Source organism: Xiphophorus couchianus, chromosome 17 (assembly GCF_001444195.1).
Source record: "Xiphophorus couchianus chromosome 17, X_couchianus-1.0, whole genome shotgun sequence".
Lineage (NCBI taxonomy): Eukaryota > Metazoa > Chordata > Actinopteri > Cyprinodontiformes > Poeciliidae > Xiphophorus > Xiphophorus couchianus.
Window position 1 is genome coordinate 6,977,154 of NC_040244.1, and position 24,311 is coordinate 7,001,464.

The 24,311-nt window shown below is 36.0% G+C and overlaps 2 protein-coding genes across 3 annotated transcripts in view; one reads left to right on the forward strand and one right to left on the reverse strand.

The window, feature by feature from the left end:
• Window positions 1-1,974: 1,974 nt before the first annotated feature.
• On the reverse strand, window positions 1,975-7,577 carry ssbp1 (single-stranded DNA binding protein 1). Of its 2 annotated transcripts, none has more exons than XM_028043893.1 (7): window positions 7,464-7,577; window positions 6,724-6,795; window positions 6,477-6,534; window positions 6,050-6,190; window positions 4,996-5,083; window positions 4,313-4,401; window positions 1,975-4,230 (listed from the first exon to the last, which is right to left on the reverse strand). In XM_028043893.1, exons 2-7 carry the CDS (start codon window positions 6,745-6,747, stop codon window positions 4,187-4,189), a joined length of 444 nt encoding a protein of 147 aa, XP_027899694.1. In that variant the 5' UTR covers window positions 6,748-6,795; window positions 7,464-7,577; the 3' UTR covers window positions 1,975-4,186. The 2 variants fall into 2 exon arrangements, with proteins under 2 accessions (XP_027899694.1, XP_027899695.1); XM_028043894.1 differs by having other exon boundaries at window positions 7,460-7,567.
• Window positions 7,578-8,170: 593 nt separating this feature from the next.
• Window positions 8,171-24,311, forward strand: part of LOC114160832 (laminin subunit beta-1-like) — a 33,036-nt gene continuing 16,895 nt past the window's right edge. The window contains exons 1-14 of the mRNA XM_028043677.1: window positions 8,171-8,430; window positions 8,669-8,841; window positions 13,006-13,141; window positions 16,636-16,709; window positions 17,813-18,001; window positions 18,084-18,147; window positions 19,476-19,678; window positions 20,379-20,499; window positions 21,025-21,213; window positions 22,215-22,391; window positions 22,510-22,622; window positions 22,713-22,792; window positions 23,823-23,958; window positions 24,045-24,203. Of these exons, the coding sequence (XP_027899478.1) occupies window positions 8,397-8,430; window positions 8,669-8,841; window positions 13,006-13,141; window positions 16,636-16,709; window positions 17,813-18,001; window positions 18,084-18,147; window positions 19,476-19,678; window positions 20,379-20,499; window positions 21,025-21,213; window positions 22,215-22,391; window positions 22,510-22,622; window positions 22,713-22,792; window positions 23,823-23,958; window positions 24,045-24,203 (1,848 nt within the window). The 5' untranslated portion in view covers window positions 8,171-8,396. The remainder of the gene's footprint in view (window positions 8,431-8,668; window positions 8,842-13,005; window positions 13,142-16,635; window positions 16,710-17,812; window positions 18,002-18,083; window positions 18,148-19,475; window positions 19,679-20,378; window positions 20,500-21,024; window positions 21,214-22,214; window positions 22,392-22,509; window positions 22,623-22,712; window positions 22,793-23,822; window positions 23,959-24,044; window positions 24,204-24,311) is intronic.

Here is a 24,311-nt window from a genome sequence, read left to right on the forward strand (position 1 = left end):
AATAAAATGCCAAAACAAATAATAAAAAAATACAAACTATAATGACAAAGATTTAAACGGAAATAATAATTTGTAAATCCTGTGTAATGTACATATAAAACGACTTGAAATAAATATGAAAAACCATTAAATAAAAACAGTTAAAAAGATTTTGCTAATACATTTGTGGAAAGTATCACTATTTTGACAAACACAAAAACAGACTTCTTCTTTATACACAAGTTTGTTCTTTTTTTTTTTTTTTTTAAATATTTGGAGATTTTAAAATAAACAGTAAACACATATATTGTCACTGGAAGCGCCACCGTTTTAACATTTACTTTACATTTCCTACTGTAAGGGTTGGGTTCATAAGTTGTATGCTGAACAAATTTGATTTGGAAAAAAGCTCCTTGAATTTATTCTTTCATAAGGTAAAGTCATTTGTTTATAATATTTTTTAAATTTTAATCTTTAAAATACCCAAATTTGCAAATAACTCTTTGTCTGTCTGATGACATAATTTACACTTACTGATTAGTTACTCAGAACTCGATAAACCCTTTTACAAAATACTTTTTCAATTCGTGGATATCTACTTTTTACCTGTTTTTAAACTATTATTTATGGAGAGCCATTAAAATGAGTTATATTATAACTAATTAACTAATTTTGGCTGAAATGGCTCTCCATAATTATTCAGTACAAAATAATAAATCTAAAAGTTTAGTATCAAATAAAAAATACAGCAATACATAGCAAAAATATAGAAGCTATATTTATATTCACTTTCAAAGAACAAAATATTTTAATACTTTTATTTTCTTAAGTCGCGTTTTTAACATCCGCCTCAGAGTGCTTTACTTAACTGTAAAGTAAATCCACAGGTTTCCTTCTGCTAAAAGCCCCACCCACCATCGCTGTGTGACCAATCAGAACGCGCCTACCCTACAGTTCTACTCGCACATAGGATTAAATAACAAATGACCCAACCAATCAAAAGATAGCTTTAGAATCATTCCAACCAATCACTAAAGGCCAAGAATACCTTGTACTTCAGCCAGCCCTTGATTGACAACTACTCAACACTGTTAGTGCTCTAATTTTAAACAAATAATTATTTACTTAACAGAGCTTTTTATATTTAAAACTAAGCTTTATTTTGTGTTTTCCATCACACTTTAAATGTTAGCTGACTGATTAAATCACATAAATTATATCTTCGAGAAGATATAATTAACAAAACAGGAAAATTAACAAGGGAAGGGGAGTGAGAGCAACCGGTTAGTTTAGGAAGGAAATGACACAAACACAACTGAGAAAGAAGTCAAGTGACAGAGCAGAAAAACTTAAAAAACGTGTCTAACTCTGGTTGAAACAGGAAAACAAACCGCTGCAGCAATGAAACTGACTCTGAAGGTGTTTCCTCTAAATTTGCAGACGGACGGATCCCCTTTTCCTGACCCTGAAACATTTCTGTCAGCTGCAGCTGTTGTCTGCAGCGACATGCAATCATTAGACATCAAATGGAAAACAGAAAGCTGGTACTTAGCTTGAGTTCAACTGCAGAGAAGAAACAGCTCTTCCAGAGGGCAAAATGTTGCCTCTGTATGCTTTTGAAGCAAATGGATGCAACAGTTTATGAGATTAAAGAGAAGCTAAAACAGAGAGAAAAGACTGAACTTCTGAACTCCTTCTTCTTCCACTAAACTGTCCAAGAAATGAGGAAAAACTGCTTGGATCCAGCACTACGTCTTCAGCAGAGGCCTTTGAATCATCTTACGTAAAATCAAATGTTTTCTGTATGATTTTTGGTATATTTTGGATTCTCTTGCTAGTTGCTGCAAACCGGAGAAAATCCTGCCCTTCAACTGAAAATGATGTTTAGCTGACTGCAAAACTCCAACTGCATGACATTTTTCTACAAAAATGGACTCCATTGAATCGGTACTTAGATGTTAGATTCTGTGAAAATATCCAGTCAAGAATTGTTCGTGTGGATGGATATTGTCGGTTTATTGTGCAAAAAAAAAAAAAAAAAAAAAGATGAAGCCTGCAAAAATATGAGGTTTTCCAGACTGTAGACAAATGTCTTGCTGTCTTAGTTGGTAAATTCCTTTTTAGTAAAAGAAAAATCAAAAGATTGACTTCAATTAAAAATAAATCAGCTTAATACTGTTCTTCAAAGGGATGCCATTTTGTATATTCCAGGCATTTTATAGCATAATCCACCATGCAACCTCCAGTTGTTATGAAAATGCTCTATATATCAAACACAGGGTTCCCCCCAGTGGATTAAGCCTGGCGGGCGGCCAGGCTTTGCTTGTGCCCCCACCAGGCTTAATATTGCTTATTTGTGTTTTTAAAAAATATTAGCATTTTTCAAGACTTTATAGTTGGTGTTCAGGTATTGATCTTACAATCTTTCAATAACACATAATTATCAAGTGTTATTTTCAAATTTCCTGTCAACTTTAAACATTTTTTAACTCAAAAACTTGACAGCCCGCTAGATGAATGACTGTCCTAGCCCCAGAAACCAGGCGTAGCAAGTTTTCTGGGGGAAATCTTGAAACATAACTAAAAATTTTTATTTTGTAATTAAACGCCTTGAAATTGGGCTTTTGTTTCTTTAAGAAGCCCCTCCCCTCTCCGACACTCCGCCTTCTGCGCATTATCACAAGAATGCTCCTCCTTTACACCATTTCTAACTATTCTTCGGAGCGCTGTACTGTGTAGTACAGTAGTTCGTAATATGAACTTAGCAGATGCGCAGTTTCAGCAGGTGTTTGCTAATTGCTTTTGGCTAGTCTGAAGGAGCTAAGAAGGTGTTTTGAAGTGTTTAGGTACCCATGAATTGTTGTCACAAAAGATTAAAGGAGTTCTCAGACAATCGTGAAAAAAAATCAAAGTAAAACTCTATGGGGAATAACATTTTAACACAATATAAACCTCAAAAAGTCAATTTTACATAACACTGTCCCTTTAATACAAATAAGAATTGCTCTACTGAGCTTTCAGTCTTTAAAGCTAAACTTAAAGGTGACCTATTATGCTTTCTAGAACAGGTTAAGATACGTTTATGTTCATTACATAATTTTGAACAAAATCATTCTTAGATAATTAGATTTTGCTCTGCTCAGTTCCGGCTATGAGCTGTTTCTGGTCCTGTCACTTTAAATCCAAATAATGTGCTGGTGTCCACACCCCCCAACTCAACGTTTTCACTCACACGTCAAAATGGCTGCAGATGTGCCATTTTACAACCGTATATCTTTGAGAAGCAGAAGTAGAGCCTCCTGCACAACCACCAAGAATGCAGCAGGTGGTTTCTGGATGGTACACTGCAAAAAAATAAAAATATCACCAAGTATGTTTCTCATGCAAATGTCTTAGAACATTTAAAATAAGACAAAACTAACATATAACTAACTTTTCAGCAAGGCATAGGACCTCATTTTAAGTCAATAATTTCTTAATATTGAATGAAAACGGACTAGTTATAAGCTACAAGACCATAAATCTTAGTGGAATTTGTATTTTTGCAAAGTCAACAACAAAAAACTTGTCTTTTCCAGCAGCCACTGTACAGCATTTAAAAACAGCTGACCGAACGTGCTAGAACTCTACTTGGGTTGCTAGGTAACTCATATAACTCCACTGTGGTTGCCAGGTGACGGCACAGCGCCTTCTGCCTTCTAACATTCAGAAGGTTTTTCAAACGGCTCATTTTCTAGAGATAAAAAAAAACAACATTAATTTATTACCAAAAATAAATTGGTGTTTTTTAAGCTTCATGCTGCCTTTATAAGCAGTAGAAACCCAAATGGAAGTATAAAAATGTACAAAAAGTGAGTTTTGCATAATAGGTCCCCTTTAAGAAGAAACTTTGAAGCGAGTTGGATGAATTAAATAATCCGTGTCATGATTTCTACAGTGGAAAACACAGAACAGGCCTTATTTATTTTAAGCGATGCTATGTACATATAGAGAAATCAAACTTTTTATGGACAGAGCTTCTTTCTGCTCCTCTTGAACGTCTTCATTTCTGCCAGCAGGGGGCCTCACAGTCAAACATGATCCCGGCTTATGTCCCCCCCTCATACTAAACAGTTGGTAGTCCTCAAGTCTTATTTTGGTTTGAAGAAGAAAAGTGAAACTACAAGTTGTTTTTATCCGTAGCTGGATGTGAGGAGGAAAACATCCCTCAGGTTCGGTCTCTGATGTTGTCGCTCAGGAAAACAATGTTGTCTGTAAGGAGACAAAATGTGACATTTGAGTTGATGTTGAGAGAAGAAGAAGATGAAGACGGTGCAGCTGTAATAAATCTGACCTGCGATGATGGTGGTGGCCTGGCGTCTGACTTGGTTTTTGTCCACATATTCTCCATAATCCAGTTTTCCCTCCACTAGAATCCTGGACCTAAAAAGGAAAACAATAAATTCCCTTCATTAATAGGAGGATGATGAGAAATACTTTATTACTCTGCAGTTATTGAAGACATGAAACAGTTTTACTTCATTTTAACTGATAAGAATGTAAGCAGAAACTTCTTTCTTGTAAACTTTAAAAATAAACATCTGCTAAAAGGTAAAACTCTCCTGCATATTCATATTTTATTTATAAATTGTCAGATAAAATTAAAATCCATCTGTCCGTTCATTCATTAATCCATCTATTCATTTATCGAACCATCCATCAGTTTATTAATCCATCAACTTCTCACACAACCATTAATTTTTCTGTCCATCCATCCATTTCTATCATTTATTCATTCATACATGTGTCCAGCAGTCGTCCATCAACCAGTCATCCCATTGACTGGTCTACTGGTCCATACATGGATGGACAGGATGTAAATAAAAGCATTCCATCTGGTTCGTGTTCACTCTTCCAATCTCATCTATTTACTGCAATAATAATAACTTTAGTTTGGTAGAAAAGCCATGAAATGCTGCTGCTGACCTGCTGGCTTCTCACCAACATCCAGTCAGGTGTCAGCCATGTTGTTCTTACCCTTTCTTGACATAATTGTAGGCGACATCCCTCAGACCCGGTTTGAACACCGAGACGCGATGCCACGTCGTCTTCTGGCTGACGTCTCCTGCAGACAGAAACATTTAGGCTGCTGACGCTGAACCTTGGAAAACACAGCCACGTTTCTGACCTTCATTAATGCAGAACAATAAATCTCAGCTGCCTTGGTGTGTTTTCCTGTCTCAACAAGCTCAGAAACAGTTTGTGTTTATAATTTCTAATGAAGATGATGAATAAACCATGAAGGCTGAAGGAAAACGAGGATCACTAAACAGAAGCCCAACATGTAAACCAGAGTTGGAGCTTTTGCTGACCTCTGGTGGCCAAAATTAATCATTGCACTACCTGTTAAATTTAAAATAAATTGGTTTTGACTGCAATTCCAGGAGGTTTTTGATGCAGATGGAAGATTTTTATTTTTAATCAGGGGAAAAAGATTACCGGTACACACAAATTGAAATCATATTCAAATATAAAGAATTAATATTTAGCAAGGACAAAATCTGCCTTGTTCCAGACCTCAAATGATGCTTTTATTGCTGCAAACAGATGGTTTTTTTTTTTCAATAAACATGTGACAGATATTTCTTTTAATAATACAAATTTGCCAAACATTTCTTATATTGAGGCTCTAGAATAGTTTACTTTTGTCTTTTCAACAAAATAATCTATTTTTAACGGTGTCATTAAAAATAGATTAAACTTAAACTTGGTTTAAGTTTAAAAGAATAATTTTCTTAAACCCTCAGGTCTTTTTGACACAAGTTTGACCCATGTGGCAAAAGGTTTGTGCAGCCCTGTCCTAAATTAGCTCAATCCCATGGAACTGATTAAGATCTTTAAATTGTTCAAATTCAAAAATACTTTATTGATCTCAAAGGGGAAGTTAAATATCCACAGAAACAAGGGACGCTATTTGGTTCACAAATGTACGTAAATCAAATAGTTTTTCAAATAAAAACAAAAGAAAAAAAAAACAGAAGTAAATAAATTTTTAAAACAATGTTAACTTCAAATTTAAACAACCTCCCACCTGTAGAGCTCGTTTCTCCGTCCCCAGAGCGCCACATCTCATTGGTCGCCAGTGAGAAGATGGTGACGGGGTTCCGACCCTCCATTTGTCTCATCACTGGGTCCTGCCCGACTCGCCCCAGCAGCTGCACGCGGTTTATCGCTGCAAGCAAGTTTGTAATTAAGAATGCTACTTGATTCAAATTAGTTATGATCAGTAACTCATATCAGATGAGATCATTTTTCATCTTTTATAGATACCAACAAATTAAAAACATCCTGTTGGACTAACTGCCTGGGCTATTATTTAGTTAATACCTACAACATACAAACAAACATAGAAATGGCTCATCAGACAAATAAACAACCTTCTGACATAACCAACTCAGAAAAATTAATGACGATAATGCGCATTATTAAAGGAAAGAACCAAAACATTTTCATCTTACATCTTTCCAGGATGAGATTTGCATCTGTGCTCCTGTGTCTCACCAGCTGCCGGAAGATCTGTGGGAAATCGGAAATCTTAAGAACAATTTGTTTTGCATACAGAGTAGTTTGATTGCAAAAAGCATAGAAATCTATGATACTCTTGCTTGTGGCAATCATATTGAAAGCAACACATGGGTAGTTAATGAAGCGCAACCATAATCATTAAAAAGATTTTTATTTTTAAGGAGAAAAGTTTAATCTCACCTGCAATGAAGCACTTCTCAACATCTCGTCTGTTCAGCAAACAACTTTCAGTCAAGACAAAACTTTCCTGGCCTGAAAATGGAAAGAAAAGGAGACATTAATGTCCTTTTTATAAAGGAAAACTCGAGTTGTAAAAAGTGCACATCTGTCAATTTCTGAACTTTTCTGTAGTTTGGGAAAGGTCGTGGAATTTTGACGTGGAAAATGTGCAGAAATCTTATTTAAAACTGAACATTTGATATTGTTAGTCTTTATAAATATTCTTCAGTACCATCTACTTTTTCCAGACTAATCCATAGCTAAACATTTTCAGATTTCTAAGGAAATCAGAGGACTAGCAGTGAAAGAGGGAGACAAATGTAAAAAAAATAAATAAATAAAAAATCTTAGAATAGTGCGAAGGCTGGATGGTCCGAGCCTGAGAGGAGGTGAAAGAAACGCCTGAATAAAGTAATTTTATTAACAACAATTAGCAACAGTGAGTTAACTTAAATATAAAACGCGTCTGTAAGTCAAAGAATCGTTTTAGGCAACTATTTGCTGGGTTAAAAAAAAGAAGTAAACATGGACGCAAAGTCGCAGCAGCATTTTCCACGGCAGAACGTGGATTCTCCCGCCACGGGACTCGGTCCAAATTCAACCTTAAAAATCTCGTTCATATCACCGGATTCCGCCTTAGAGATAAATAGTGTGAATACTGACATATATGCATGAAAACAGACTAATAAGGACCTACTTACAGGAGAACAGACGCGATTAAATCTCCTCAGATGCTCCACTTCTGAAAGCCGCTCAATAACCTCACGCTACGTCCGGTCCGTCTTCAGAAGCAGTCCGACTGAGAATTCCCACCCGACTAAGGTTCCGCTTCAGAAATTCCCGTGCATTTAATGGAATACTCGCATCAGAAATAGTAATTTAAACTAAAACAGTGTGTTGTTGATTTTGTTTTAAAATATAAAATGAAAAACAATAGTTGCTTCTGATTTTAATTTAAATTTGCAATATAATCAACACAAAAGAGAAAGATGAGTTATGTTTGATTATTAAGATTATAATCATGAACATTAGACACGGAAGACGAAGCACTTTCTTTTGTTTTTCCACTTTTATTTTTGCCGGTGTAATATAGAAAGGACGACGGATACATACATTTTCTATTTAGAAAACAATTATGAAAAACAAATTAAAGAGAGATTTTAATTTTAAAATACGTTGATATTACATTGAAGTTATGGTCAGAACACAGAAGCAGAAATTTAATTTTGGTGTGATTTGCTCTTTTTTGTTCCATATAATAAAAACACAAAATCAGCAGTACAGAAAAATGAAACATTTGGTCCGCAGGAGGAGTCAGAAGAGAAAATATTTACTTCCTGTATCTTTTCTTTTTCCTTTTGTCGAATATGTTGTTCTTTTTATTGCATGGAAATAAAAAAAAGACTTTCTGACATGTCCCGAGTTGTTCTTGTGCTTTATCCACTTCTACCAGCAGATGGAGAGCTTGTTTTCCGCTCCCCGCTGTGGACTAAGGCTGACAGCGGGGTGGAGTTGTTGGGATGCAAACTTTTCTGAAGACTACTCCCTTCATTCTTGACTTTCACAAACTCCTCGGCAGCCTGGAGTAAAGACTCCTCAGCGTCTCCCAGGAAAAACGGGCACCTCTCTGGAAGATGAGGGCCTTCATCTTCTCTCTAGCAGCGTTAGGTGAGTTCAGCCTTAATATCTTTATAAAAATGTTCTGCTGAAACCTCACTGGGATGAGTAACATGAGTTGCCAAATTGTTTCCACAGCAGCAGAACATGTAATTCAAACCATATGTTGTTTTTTATTGTTCCATCTGTGTTTTGGAAACCATAATCTTCCTGTAAAGGATTTGTTCTAATGGAAACCAAATGCAGGAATGTAGAGACGATGTTCCTGACATGGTTCTCCTCCCTGCAGCGCTGTGGAGTCCTGTCATGGGACAGGAGCCGGAGTTTGCAAATATGTGCACGGAGGGCAGCTGCTACCCCGCCACGGGTGACCTGCTGATCGGCAGGGCGCACAAACTCACCGCTTCCTCCACTTGCGGCCTCCAGGAGCCCAAGCGCTTCTGCATTGTCGGACACCTGGAAGTAAGACATGAGTCTCATATTTAAATTCATACAAAACGACACAGGACATTTTTTTCTCACGATCTGAGAATAAATCAGAGTAAACTTTTTCTGTTTTAGGTCATTTGGATAATCAAGTTAGTCATTAATATATTTATATTTGTTTGAAAAGGAGGTAGCCAGAAGTATAAACTTATTTGAGTCTGCACTTTACACATTATGCTCCAATTAAAGAAAATAGAAAATATAGACAGATTAAAAATAATTGGATCAGATGTATAAGATATTCTTTAATACATTCTTCTAATTCAAGAATGTATGATTAATATATATTCAAACTATTTTGGAAAGACCATAAAATCCAACAGAGTATTTTATGGTCTTTGTGGTTTTTATGGTTTTATGGTGTAGAAAAAATGTGTGTAAATGTTTTAAATAAAAAAAATTAAAAAATAAAATTCAGAGAATAAAGTCAGAACAATGAGATTAAAATCATAATATTTTGAGAATAAAGATATAATATAACTATGACTTTAGTGATAATTCTTAGCCCTAACACTCTGTTGCAATAAGATGATGATATGGTTAAGATTTTTTTTTTTAATTAACTGGAGACACACCTGTGGATGTATTTTAAGGAAACACATAAAACACCACTTCCTTGTGTGACATTATAGAAAAATACAAAGAGCAGCATAAAAAAAAGCCAGATTATAATTTGTAGATGCACTCAGTGACAAAAGACCATTTTTGGAGACATGTTCACAATTACCATCATCACATTTGGCGGGAAAATTTCCCAACCTGAACGTGTTCTGTTGCAGGAGGAGAAAATGAAAACAAATTCAAATATAAAAGGAAAATGTTAAGAAACCAGGCAGAAAAAATAGAAATTAAGCAAAAATGGATCTTCTTATTGGACAAAGACTCTAACCATTCTTCCAAACTAACTACAAATTGGATGAAGGACTCCAAAGGAATCACAATCACACCCAGTTGCACCAGTTTGCTGATGTTTGCTAGGCCAAAACTCCATTAAACTATTATGAGAATATTATGGAAGGAAACCCAAAACATTTGACTCAAGTTTAAAAAGCAGTGCTACCAAATGGTAAGGAAATTAATTTCAATTTCTGAATTTGAAAAAAACATTTAGTCCAATTCAGTGTCAAATAGCGAGAAATAAAAATACTTTTTTTTGTACATGGTATAAAAATATCTGGTTTTAAAAAGTGGAAATTTTACAAAAACATCAAGAAAAGTCTGAGGTAGGAGCAATTTGCTTAATGTTTCATAGATTATCTGCAGAGATTGAATGAAAATGACCAAAAACGACTCCAGAACTGCCCAGTCGACATAATCAAGATTATTTTACGGCGTGGGAAACAAAGTCTTCCAGATGTTTGCTGCTTTTGCTGCTGTGGCCTCCAGACTACAATCTCCTATGAAGATGATTCAGATACTGAACGTAACCTAAAGGAAAAATTAACTCAGAGTAGGTTTGTTGGGAATAATGCAGTCATGTTGAATGGTTTTAATTGGCAGAACACCAGTACTAATCAGACTAACAGTTTACTTAGAGGTTGGTGGTTATTCCTAAACTCCAGTAATGTTAATTTAAAGAAATGTGTGGTAAAGGTCAAAGAGCAAGGGAATCCATGCTCAAGAGTTTCATAATCCTTAATAAAATCACAAAATGAGACTTTGCTTGTTTAACTCCTGAGGAATTAGATGGATAAATTTGTAACTCTTTGAATAAAAACTCACGATAGGCCTGAAGTCAACAATTTAATTCTAATCTTTTACTCATTTATTGTAAACGATTAAACAAATGAATGTGTTGATGAGTTTAAATGCGATCGCAAAATATGAGTGAATTAACGTTGAAATATGGTTAGACTGAAGTATTGAATCCATGCTGAATTATTCAAAAAGTGATCAGTGACTTACATGTTGAGTCAATGTTAGGTTTTCAACCATAACTGATACGCTACACAATAAATTCACATTTTAGTTGATGGTGTACAAAAAAAATCAATATTGATTGGCATTTCAACCATTAAAATTCTACCACAAAACATCATTGATCCAATTACATCTCTTCGACATTAGTTAATTGGCTCCAGTTGGATGATTGGTTGATTGTCAACCTGAACCAAAAATCAACATTTCTGACCATAATTCAACACCGAATGAACATCTTTTGCTGTCTGGGTTAGCCTTTAGCAGAACGTGAACCAGTTTTCTTCTCATGCTGAGTTCATTGAAAACAGCTGAGATGTTTTTTGGTCTTGAAGATGGCATTTTAATGACCGTGAATTACTACGTACGAACCATAAAAAAACAAACTCATAATTTTGTGTCAGCGATGCGGTTCAATGAATTAAGTATTTAACTCACAGAGCTTGACTTTTTTTTGTTTTTTTGTTGCAAGTCCTGTAGTTGTAACAGAGATAAAACGTTTTAGATGGCGTGCCTGTGTGTGGGAGGAGTGGAGGCATTCCCCTCCACAATAAAAGCTCTGTGTTTCTCACAATCCCTGCCCTGTGTGCATAAAACCCAGGGGCGAGGTTTGGGACATTCTCTTCTTATCTGTGTGCATATATGAATAGTGTTTTTATGAAACGCTTCCGAGGATGAGCACAGTCCTCAAGCATGAGCTGCAGATTTGAGAGTGAAGGGAGTTTCCGATGTTTTTTCACCAACGGCTGCTAAATGAATCCACTTAGCTGGACTTGTTTTGGTTTTTCACAAACTCCATCACTCAGACGTTCAATGGTTTGTGAGCCAGAAAATGTGGGTTGTAGGTCTGAGAGGGAGTGGTGCAATATTAAACATTACTTACAAAACTAATTGGCTTCACTTTTTCCTGCTCTAGTGGAAGAAGTGTGGAAAACGTGGTGTTTTAATAAATAATATAGACATTTACTATAAAACTAAAGAGCTTAAATTCACTAAGCACTAAAAGAAAGGCTCATTTCGCAATCTCATTATCTTTTACTGGCCAAAAAGGAAGAAAACTCCACATTAATTAATTTTTATTTCATATCCTGGGTCACAGTTTTCAAATTTCTTTTGAGTATGGTCATGAAATTAACTCTAAATGTCCAGCTAGTTTATGAAACCTTTTTCAATTTAACAGAATGGTAACGGAGCATTTTATTAGTTGTACTGATGTTATTTAATCCTTTATTTTACCTATTCGTTAATTTGATTGGTGTAAAACAGAATAAAAAGAAATTTAGTTCTTAAATGCAGAATAGTTAGAAAAGCATAATTTTTAGCAATAAGTCTGACACTGTTAAAAAGGTGGAAATAGCTGCTAATAAAATATATGTATCAATTTAATTCCTTAAAAGCAAAATATTGCGACATTTAGTGCTTTAAAGCTGCAGTGTGTGACCTTTATTTAAAAAATAATCTTTTTGCGTCATGTTGTGATGGTGTAATATTAGACAGATAATCTGTGAAAATATCAATCTCCCTCACATCATCCCGGAGTTACTATTGCTGTCTGAAGAAATTCACCTCTTCTGTCCAAAATCAACCAGTCAGAGCCAGGAGGAGTCTTAGAGCAGTCAATCAACCTCATGTACTCACTGCTAAATGTCATAATGATGTGTATCCGTCGTAATGATGTTAACTGTTTATCGGTGGTTATTGGTAGCTAAGCTAACTAGCTTTATGTTTATGTTGTCAAGAAGAAGCTGTGGTTTTAGCAGAAAGTGATTGACAGCGCTAAGACCCGCCTCCTGGCTCTGATTGGTTGTTACTTGTTAGTACTGGGAGCACTGGGAGAAAACAGAGGAGCTTAATCCTTTTTTCACAGATGATCCTGTCACAAAACAGTGACAGTTTCGACAAATATGTAAAAAAAAAAATGTTTATGTGTTACATACTGTAGCTTTAAAAGAGAGAAACTCACTTTCAATATTATCTGTAGTTATCAGATTTTTTTATATATTGAAAAGATGAAGTAATGAAATTACTTTCCAAATATTTGTTAAATAATGTTTTACAATGTTCTTAAATTTCTTACGTAGATAAATGCCAACTTTGTGTATTTTATATTTGGATTCTAAATAAAAAGAGACCATAATGCATTTTTGGATTACATGTTTTGTGCTTGTTTCTGCAATATGGGCAGTGTAGTCGACCAACTGGTTGCTGTTTTCTTTCCATTAGGAGGAGAAGAAATGTTTCCTATGTGACTCCAGGGAGATGTACGATGAGGACAACAACCCCATCAGCCATACGATTGAGAACGTGGTCACCACCTTCGCCCCCAATCGCCTCAAGACCTGGTGGCAGTCTGAGAATGGTGAGAAACAAACAAAAAGGGAACATATTTTTATAAAGTAGAACACCATGTGAAAGCTTGGTAAGGCTTTTCTCATGGGAACTGAGCCTATAATGACCCAACCGGAGATCACAGAGCTCCTCACACACAGAGCCACTCTGGGCGTGAGGTGGGGGGGTTACAGGTGTGCTAAGGAGAACAGGTGTGCTTGTAGGAAACGGATGTATCATCACTAAACACAAGTATGACTTTTAAGTGTAAAAAAAAGGAGCCATCCAAAGACGTTAAGACCGCCACTTGCAAAAGACAACCAGTTTAAAGGTATTATAGTCTCACAGGAAAGAAATTCACTTTGAACCCAGGATTTTGTAGGAATTTTGTTTCCTACACTGAAGGATTAAAGCTGTTTCTGTTGTGTACCAGGTACTTATCTTTGACGTAAATGTTTTTTTATTTTTTTTAAAATCTGGGTAGTTTTAGCGCATTCTTTTGTGATTTCTTTTATGTATCTTAGCATCAAAATATTACTTAGAACAAATTGTTCTGCCTACCAAACACTTCATATAAGAGGAAAAAATAGATTTTTTATTGATGACTAAAAGCAAAAAAAAAAAAAGAGCTTAAGCTATCTAGCTATCATGGTAAATAGCAAGCATGCTAGTTAGCATGAATGTTAGCTTCCTAAACAGTGATTTATTTTCCAAACCTAAATTATTTTGGTCATTTATATGTTTATTTTATTTGTTGTTAAATCAATAATTATAAAAGTAACAGAATTAATTTAATCCAAGTGTACAAGCTGGCTTGATTAACTGTTAGCTACTTAGCGGAAGTCTTCAGTTCTTCCCACAGTCCCATGATGTGATGTCTTGAGTCGAGTCTTAAAGCGAATAAATTTATTTGAGTTTTAAACTACTGAATGAAATTATCACAGATGTCATAATTAATTCAATAATTGCAATTATTTATATTAATTGTGGATTTGTATTAACCATTTGCACGCTCTGCCATGGCCCGCTACGTCACGACGGACGTTAAAACAACCAGTGCAATCCTGAAAAGCCTGTCATAAACGCACATCTGGTAGTCTAATGTTGCTTTTCTGCAGTTCATTTTGTAGTAAAAATGGTCACAGGATGCTGCGCGGTCGGTTAAAACCACACTTGTCATTTTATTGTTTAACTTTAAACAAGGAAAGATGCGGTCACTCACAATGACCGCCAGCCCTCGGTGTCACTGCGGATTTGCAGCAGATTTACTTTTTACAAGGTAAGACGATTAACGTTCATAAACTTTAGAAGTAGGTATGATTGGAAAGATATCATTATGATATTTCATAATATATGATATCGTAGATATCATTATGAAGATACGCCACGTCTAACCGTTAGTAACCATGGAAACAATGGCGCACCATCATGTAGCCGACCATGTATTGAAAAAAACTGGTTAGCATCTGGTCTTGTGTAGGTTTTTAAGACTTCTCCGGTTTAAGGGGAAACAGTGTTTATGACATAGTGACATAAATCATGTTTTGTGAATTCAGGCAAAGTCGGTAATTTGATCAGCACATCGGGAGGGAGGAGGTTAGGTCGGTTTCTAAGCTAGCTGTTTCCAACTTCTGTAAATACCGCTGTCTATAATCCCCAACCAGGTGAGTTACGTTCACAGACAAATTAGCTCGACTGGAATAAGTAGAAGCCATGAATAAACTGGCAAAACCACTTTGGAAAACAGTAGCTTCCGACGTCCATCATGGAGCCTCGAATGATTAAGCAACACAGTTGTAAAGGGTCAATAACTGATATGCAAACTGCAACTTGTAACACACAAATGTTGCCTACTTTTGTTTATTTACAGCTTTTATGAATTTTATAGTCAACTATGTTTGTAAGATTCTGTGTAATCACATTACAGCAGGCTCTCTGGCAGTGGGACGCCTAGAGCCACATAGAGACAGTTACAAAGTCGGCCTTCTATCACCTGAAGAACATTTCCAGGATTAAAGGACTGATGTCTCAGCCAGGATCTAGAGAAACTCATCCATGCGTTCATCTTCAGTTGTATTGATTATTGCAACAGCGTCTTCACAGGTCTGTCCAACAAATCAATCAAACAGCTGCAGCTGATCCAGAATGCTGCTGCTCGCGTTCTCACTAAAACCAGGAAGATAGAGCACATAACACCAGTTTTAAAGTCCCTCCACTGGCTCCCTGTAGCTCAAAGAATAGACTTTAAAATACTGTTGTTAGTTTATAAATCACTGAACGGCTCAGCACCACAATACATTAAAGATCTGCTGTTGTTGTATGAACCTTCCAGACCTCTCGGGTCTTCCGGTTCTGGTCTGCTCTGGATCCCCAGAACCAGAACCAGACGAGGAGAAGCAGCTTTCAGCATCTATGCACCACAAATTTGGAACAAACTTCCAGAAAACTGTAAAACAGCTGAAACACTGACTTCTTTTAAATCTCAACTAAAAACCCACCTGTTTAGAATTGTATTTGAAATGTAATCAATTACAAATTTATGGATGGAACTTGACTTCATGCTTTGTTTTGATTATTGATTCTATATTGCATTGTGTTTCTGTGTTTGTAATGATGTAAAGCACTTTGAAATGCCTTGCTGCTGAAATGTGCTATACAAATAAAATTTTATTGATAGTAAATCCCTCGTAATGTAAGCATTTATGCTGCAGACTCGCACTGTTTCCGAATGGTGGGAAACTCAGGAGTGTGAGTCATAGTTGGAGCAGGAGCCAGTGGTGCAGATGGCTTTGGAACAGCAGGAAGCTGGAGACGTATATTAGCGTTCACATGGGAATTTTTAATTCCCTTGCAGCAGTCCTGTAGTTCAGTGGTGTCTAATGTTTTGCCAGGAGGGCCAAAATCGTTAAGGTGAAAGCACTCGAGGCCACAAAAAGGGTTTTTTGTTTTAATAACATTTTTAAAACAAACCTTTTGTGCATTTTTTGTTTTATCTGATCAATAAAAAAGACAATTTATTTAAATCAAAATTGTTGATTTTTATTTTTATTTTAGAAAACTGATCAGTGAATCATTTTAGAAACAAAATCTAAAAACAGTCTTGAAAAATTACATTAGTATAAGATAGGCCCAATTAAAATTTTTTGGGGGGGTTGATTGTTTTCTTGCAGTTCAAGATTTGGACAGCAGGTTATTCATTTTAACTTACTTAATAAATTAATTTCAACTTACTTAAAATTAATTATAATTAAGTAAATTAATTCTGCTTAATGTAAGAAAAATTAAGCAAAATTAGGTGAAATTAATTTTACTTAAATTTTAAATTCTTCCTGCTGTTCCAAAGCCATCTGCACCACTGGCTCCTGCTCCAACTATGACTGGTTTCATATCTGGACCTGAGTCGACTCAGCTGCGAAAACAGACCATCTGCATGTGTGGACATGGGGAAAAACTCATCAGCATTTTAAATTCTCGGAAATTTAAAGGTGTAAATTGTTAATTTTCTGTTTGGTCTTTCTCCTCCAGGTGTGGAGAATGTAACTATCCAGCTGGACCTGGAGGCCGAGTTTCATTTCACACACCTCATCATGACCTTCAAGGTGCTGAAACATGAACTCGTACACATACAGAGAAAGAGATAAAGTCTCAGAGACCTTCAGAAAGTCATCCTGGTCTGAGAGACGAAGGAGTAACAGGAAGATGCTTTTGACCTCTTAATAATTTGCCTCCACTCATAGTCAAAACACACTCAGGGACACACTTCCCCAGTCCCTTCACATCCTGTTTTCTGGCAACATCACAGAAAAAAAAATCAGCATCCGTTTCTGTACTGTAATGCCAGTAGTGTTAGCTGTTCAAATGTTCAGGCAAAAATGAAAATAGAAACAAGTGGGACTCTAAAGGGCATATGAAATCTGGACAGAAACCAAATTCATATTTTATTTATTGCAAAAATACAAAATCTCACCAAGCATTTTTTTGTGCAAGGGTTCTTGAAATAAGACAAAACTAACTTATAAATAGCTTTTCGGAAATATATAGGAAGATATATATATCTTGTTTAAAGTGAATAATTCCTTAATAGTGATTTTTTAAAAAAATACTAGTTCCATTGGCAGATTATATCACTTTACCATGTTATAAGTGAAATAATCTGTTACAAAGTTACTTGTAAATTAGTTTTGTCTTATTTAAAGTGTACTAAGGTATTTGCACATAAGCTAGAACTAAAATACTTTGTGAAATTTGTGTTTTTACTGTGTACTTCAAATTTCAATCTGCATTTCATGAACATCATAATTCAACAGATACTCACTGCTTCAGTTTGTTTTAGCTAGCTACATTTCTGAGAAATGTACAGCAAACAAAATCTGTTGTCTTTCAGACCAAATCATCTGTACACTAGCTTGATAAACGCTTAGCTGGCTAACTGTCTTATTAGCATTTTTGACAAGCAGAAAGATAACTCAACCGCTGCTAATGAATGAAACTGATTTTAGCAAATATTTCATTTATTTAGAAAACATTTTGCAAGCTACATCCTCCTATCTTAAAAGTAGATAACAAGCTAACTCCATTGACAATAGCTGTTTGCTAGCTTACTAGCTAGATAGAACAAACAAGATAAGAAGGACAAGACTTTAAAAAAGAAATCATATTTGTATTTATTTCAGCTTCACTGAACAAGGTTCTGTGTTCGCAGACGTTTCGTCCTGCTGCCATGATGATTGAGCGGTCCATGGATTTTGGGGAAACATGGCAGGTTTATCGATACTTCGCCCAAAACTGCGGGTCTGTCTTTCCCGGCATCTCCACTGGACCAATGCGTAGAGTGGACGAAATCATCTGTGACACCCGCTACTCAGACTTTGAACCATCCACAGAGGGAGAGGTGAACTAGTTATGTGTATTTTTGCTTTTTGTAACTCCTTGTTGCAGAGTTTGGTTTTGATTGTTCTTTCTTGTTGTTTTAGGTGATATTTCGGGTGCTGGATCCTGCTTTTGAGATTGATGACCCCTACAGCTTGAGGATACAGAGTAAGCGGCATCTTCTGTTTAAAGACAGCTTGTTTACAACACACAAATCAGTAAGCAAGGCCTAATAAAGGCAACTTTACGCACAAAGAATCCAAATAAAAATAGCTTCCTGTAACTTCCTGTTATCGGCTGTGCAGCTTCCCACAGCGAAGAGGTCAGAGAGGAAGCGCAGAGAGAGGAATTTCACATACAGAAGCAACTTGGACTTTGTAAACTCGTTTACATCCATGCTGAGACACATAATTTCTCTTTCCCAGTCACAAACCCATGCAGAAACCTTTTCTTTTTTTTTATTTCACCACTAAAAATAACTTTACTCTCAAAAAATGAAACAATATTCTTGGTTCATCTTTGTCTTATATCCCAAACCAATAAAGTGAACATATTTTTGAATATATTATATTCATTCATGTGAGAGATGCAACTGCTGGTCATCTTTGAGACGGGCTTTTCAGCATTTCTCACAGTTTCAGCATCATGGTAAAGTGCCTGAAAGATCCTACTACTGTCCGTTTTTAACATAACAAGCTTATTGGTTGAGTTTTAGTCCTTTTATTTCATTTAACAAACCAAAAAACACTGCTCAAAAACTAAACAGCTGCTGAATGAGCTGAGAAAGTTAGAAAAGGATACTTCCAGGACCGCCACGAAGTTAAAAAGAAAATTTATTTTAATCCGTAACTGTTGATCATGACCACGTTAAGAGATTAGAAATAAAATATAAAGACAGGAATATATTTTAGTGTTTTCTAATGTTTCCAGAATTAAAAAATGTAAAGTTTTTGTAGGACTTAAACAACCCTAATGGAAAACATTTAAATCCAAATTTTAGAAAAAAACTTTATTTTCTAAACTTAAAAAAAACCACACAATAACAAACCAAACAGATATAAATATCTACAATCTAAAAGTAAAGTAAAAACATAAGAAATTTTAGCTTTTTTGTTTAAATTTCTCTAAATATTTAACAAAATTTGGCTTGAAATCAGGGATGTCATTAGTTCTCTAAAACCAATAACAATAATAGCTATTATGAAGTTTAATGTACGTTTTATTTGAAGGAATTTAAAGGTAGGAAAAACCTGCAGCAGCTAAAAAACACCATTTATAGATACATTTATATTTAACTTGCTATAATACTTAAATAAAATAGAAGCTATTAAGCATTTTATTTTGCAGGTAGGTCTAAAATGTAAATAATAATTGAGTAAAACATGTTTTAAAAGTTTAATTTAACTGATGACAGAATCAAGTGGATTATTAATAGGTTTTCATAATTTTACACATGTAATTACATTTGTTTGAAAAGTGTTTTCTCTGCGTTTTAGACATGCTGAAGATCACAAACCTCAGAATAAAGTTCATCAAGCTCCACACGCTGGGCGACAACCTGGTGGATTTCAGAGAGGAAGTGACGGAGAAGTACTACTACGCGCTCTTTGACATGGTCGTCCGAGGAAACTGCTTCTGCTACGGCCACGCCTCCGAGTGCGCGCCCATGGACAGAGAACAGGGCAGACCTGAAGGAATGGTATAAAACAACTTTACATCAGTTTTTATTTAGCAGATTTTTCCATACACAATTTGGATCATGAAATTTATTCCAAATTTGTTGGAAATACTTTGTCAAGACCCATATGGACTTCAACAAGTTAATGAATTTTTATCAACAGTTCTCTCATAACATTAACTGCTTTTCTGTTTATCAACTAAGATTCTGAAATATATTATAAAATGTATAAGATTTTCCCACACTTTAACTGCTATTATTTTTTTTAGTTCACTTTGTCTATTTAATTTTCTGCCTCCAAAACTGTAGAAATTGATAAAAAAAATTGTCCAGCTCTATTAATTATTCAGATGTTACAAAATTTGTCTTTAAGGGTAGCCATCTTGGATGCCATCTTAATTCCAGTCTAATGTACAATTGCTTTGAACAAAAATTACCATAGCTTACTATGTTAATGTAAAATATTTATTTATTTTTCTTCTAATTATCTGACCCATAACTGTAGTGCCAGGTCAGATGTGTCGGCCTTTTTGAAAAATGGCCGCTATATTGAATTTTTGCGGCACATGTTTTGAAAGGGAGTTTTGAAGAATGTATCTACTAAATTTCATGCTTGAACTATTGTTCCTCTTATCTGCTTTACTATTACCATTCGTTTATTGATATATGTTAGTAAACTTTACGTTTTCCTGTAAAGATTAGTCTTAACTCTTGTGTGTAGGTTCATGGCCGCTGCGTTTGCAACCATAATACTGAGGGGCTGAACTGTGAGCGCTGCCAAGAGTTTTACCACGACCTGCCATGGAGACCTGCAGAGGGCCGAAACACCCACTCCTGCAAAAGTAAGAGCACACACGGATCGGTTTAGCTCTTTATGGTCTGTTATTTGCTGCAATTCAACAAATTAGTTGGTCAAAGAAGTTAAAATATTTACATTAACTTGACATTATTTGCCATTTTAAAACTTTTAAGTTTTCTAAAAGTATAGATCAAATGTCTTCACATTTTGTTTTTGTACTTCCATTTGGGTTTCTATTGCTTCTAAAAATAACACTAGCGCTTAAAAAAACCCATCCAGTCGTTTTCTGGCAGAAAGTTCATGATTTTTGGTGAAAATGATTTGTGTCATAACCTTCCTATTGTTCAACGGGCACTGTGGCGTTACCTAGCAACCCCCAGCCAGCCCAGCACCGTCACTTAGCAACCCAAGTTGAGTTCCAACTGACCAGACTAAAATCTCATGGCCTAAGAATGATTTAGTGCAAATAAATGTAATGAACATGTTTTGTATCTATCCTAATCTATTGAAGGAAGCATAACAGTTCTCCTTTAAGAACTATCACATGACTCGTTTTTCTTTTTTTCAGGATGCGAGTGCAATCGGCATTCCACGTCGTGTCACTTCGACCTCGCCGTGTACATTTCAACCGGTAACGTTAGCGGAGGCGTGTGCGACGACTGCCAGCACAACACAGTGGGCCGGCAGTGCGAGCAGTGTGCGCCTTTCTTCTACCAGCACCCCAACAGAGACCTGAGAGACCCCAACATCTGTGAACGTACGTAACTCATAAACAATGGCTAACGACCGCTTACATGACCTGCCTGTGAATGGGGCTGGCATCTTCCAGGAGATCTTTAGTTTCCTATTGACTGAAACCATGTGGAGGTTCTTTCACCAACTGGATTAAATATGTTGGAAAACCTAATGACGGCTGTTATAGCGTGATTACAGGCACCTACACGGTACTGCCAACTAAACACATACCCACACAATGTGCTAATACCTATGAGATCTTTAATAACAGCAACAAACTAACACTTAAAAGCACTTAAAGTAGGAAGAAGATAGATAATTAATCAAGACCAAATGTGATCATTTAAAACAAGCAGGAATTACAAATTGGAACCAAGTTGGTGAAATAAACTAAACAAAATTTGAACCAGATATGGCAATCAGTAAGTGGAAAAAATTTTTAAAAAGAGAAATTATGTCCAGATGCAGTCAGAAGAAACAACTTTCAGAACAAAATGGCACTTCTTTTACTTCTTGACTGCTCTAATTTAGCTATGTTCAGATATGGCAGGAATAAATATTGTACAAAAAAGGCATTACATTCTCTAACTTGTTATCAATAGGTTGGTTTGATGTGTTTTCTACATGTTTGTATACTGAAATGTGGCAAGGAAAATAAATACCTGCTGTGGTCATGAAAATCTGGGAGGTTCTACTGGAATAAACAAAGTAAAACGCTTTAATAATTCAAAACAGGAAGTGAAATTCATCAATAAAATGAAGCAAAAGAGATAAAACGCAATGAAAAAAGAAAACAGGTGATGTAACTCAATAAAAAAAATATTTATTACAGTAATCAAATTGAGTTTATACAAGTATATATGTAAAGCTTATTAAGTTGCCATGTTGAACTTTATACTTTATGCTCATTTTGACAGAAATTATATTTGTCAACTTTAAAAACTTTTAGTTGTGCTCAGTCTTTATAATCCATTGGTCTCGACTCTTCAGATCATTTTAACGTAATTATTTGTGTCTTTGCAGCGTGTAACTGTGACCCGGAGGGATCTCTGCAGGGCGGACTGTGTGACTCGAGGACTGATGTGGCGGCCGGGCTGATCTCGGGTCAGTGCCGGTGTAAACTCTATGTGGAGGGAGAGCGCTGTGACCACTGCAGACAGGGACACTACGGACTGGGACAGGGGCCAGATGGGTGCCTGCGTAGGTTCAACATTTCTATTTTTTCTGTCATATTCATTGAACCATAAAGGGCATTTTGAAGGGAAGTGACTAAACACAAAGACGTGCTGCTGAATTGTTTCATTGTATTTTTTGGCAGCTTGTTCCTGCAACATCCTGGGAACAATGCCAGGAGGAAACCCCTGTGATTCAGACACAGGACAGTGCTTCTGCAGGCGACTTGTCACCGGTCACAACTGTGATGAGTGCCTGGTACGACTCCAAACACAAAGTCACATTCAGTGGGGATCATTTCACCTTCGGTATGAGTAAAACTCGTCTGTTTTCTTTTTGTACAAACAGCCAGAGCACTGGGGTCTGTCAAATGACATGGACGGTTGTAGACCGTGTGACTGCGACCAGGGAGGAGCAATCAACAACAAGTAGGTCAAAACACTCAAAAAAGCTGGTGTAAGGCCTTGTACACACATAGCCGGGTCTTTCTAAAAACAAATATCTCCAGAACATCTTTTTAAAAATATTTATATTGTACACGGGAGCGATTTTAGAAAGGTTTTCATTCACATGAACCCAGATAATGGTGTTATAAACATGCCAAACCTGTAGGGGGCAGTGTAGTGCAAAGGTAAAACCTATGCCAGCCAATCAGATTGCTTCAAAACAACTTCCTGTTAGCAATTAAACATGGCGCCAGAAGGTCTATTTGTTTGGACTGATAGATTTGTTGAGCTACTTTGAAACAGTATTTTAGAGCAATAAATCGATTTGATCAATTGAAGATTTAATTTTTGGAAAATATGCATTTCCCCCCCGCCCCCTCAACAATCCACTCTTGTTGGGGGATGTCAGCAAAACCAATGCGGCCATCTTGTTTTACCAGCGTATTTTACAGTTTCTATTTATTTAGATGTCAACTGTACAACTAAATATTGGGGTCAGGCAAAGATTTAAAAAAAAATTAATTCAATAAAGTTGGTGGTATTGCAAGAATACAATCGTAGTAATATGACAATAAAGTCAAATTAATGCACAAATAAAGCATTAATATTACAAGAATAAAATAGTATTATTTGGAGATATATTTCGAATGAAAAAACCCAGATGGATGATTTTACCATTAAAACAACTTTCTTCTCGTAATTTTAAGATATTCTTCTGGTAAAATTGGGTCTTTATTCTGCTAGTATTATGACTATTTTCTTGTATTTAAAGAAAAAGTCTTTAGAAAATATTCTCTGTCATTTGTAATTTCTGTTTCAGAAAAAAAACGGAGAAATAAATGTAATCGGACATCAGATTTGGTATATTTTTAAGCCATATCGTCCAGAATTTATTCTAACAGTTTTAGTTGAATGTTTATTCATGTTCTCATATTCATTCTTTGATTCAAAAAGGTTTTAAAGAAGAAAACGATGTTCCAGTCTTTTAAATCTGCCTTTTCTCGCTCCAAAGCTGTGACCCCCAGTCAGGGCAGTGCGTTTGCCGGGCGCACATGTTCGGACGCCTCTGCGATCAGGTCGAGTCCGGATTCTACTTCATCTCTTTGGATCACTACACGTACGAAGCTGAAGAGGCTCAACACGGCCCGGTAAGCGTATAAAACTGGCTTTGAATGTTTCTTCCTTTTCTGATCTACCTACTCCAACATTTTGAGAAATCTCTTCTTTATCTCAGGGGGTCAAATCTGTTGCGAGGGCCTATCCTCAGGACCGGAGCCCCACATGGACCGGGATGGGCTTTGCTCATGTTCCTGAAGGCGGGTACATAGAGTTCAATGTCAATAACATCCCACAGTCAATGGACTACGACATACTTGTACGCTACGAGCCGCAGGTAACGTACAGGAAGGTTTTTCTTATTTTATCAGTCTTAGCTACCTGCTTGTGTTTCAGTATGGTAGTTTTGTTTCTATATTAGTCCTGTCACAATAGCATATTTTGC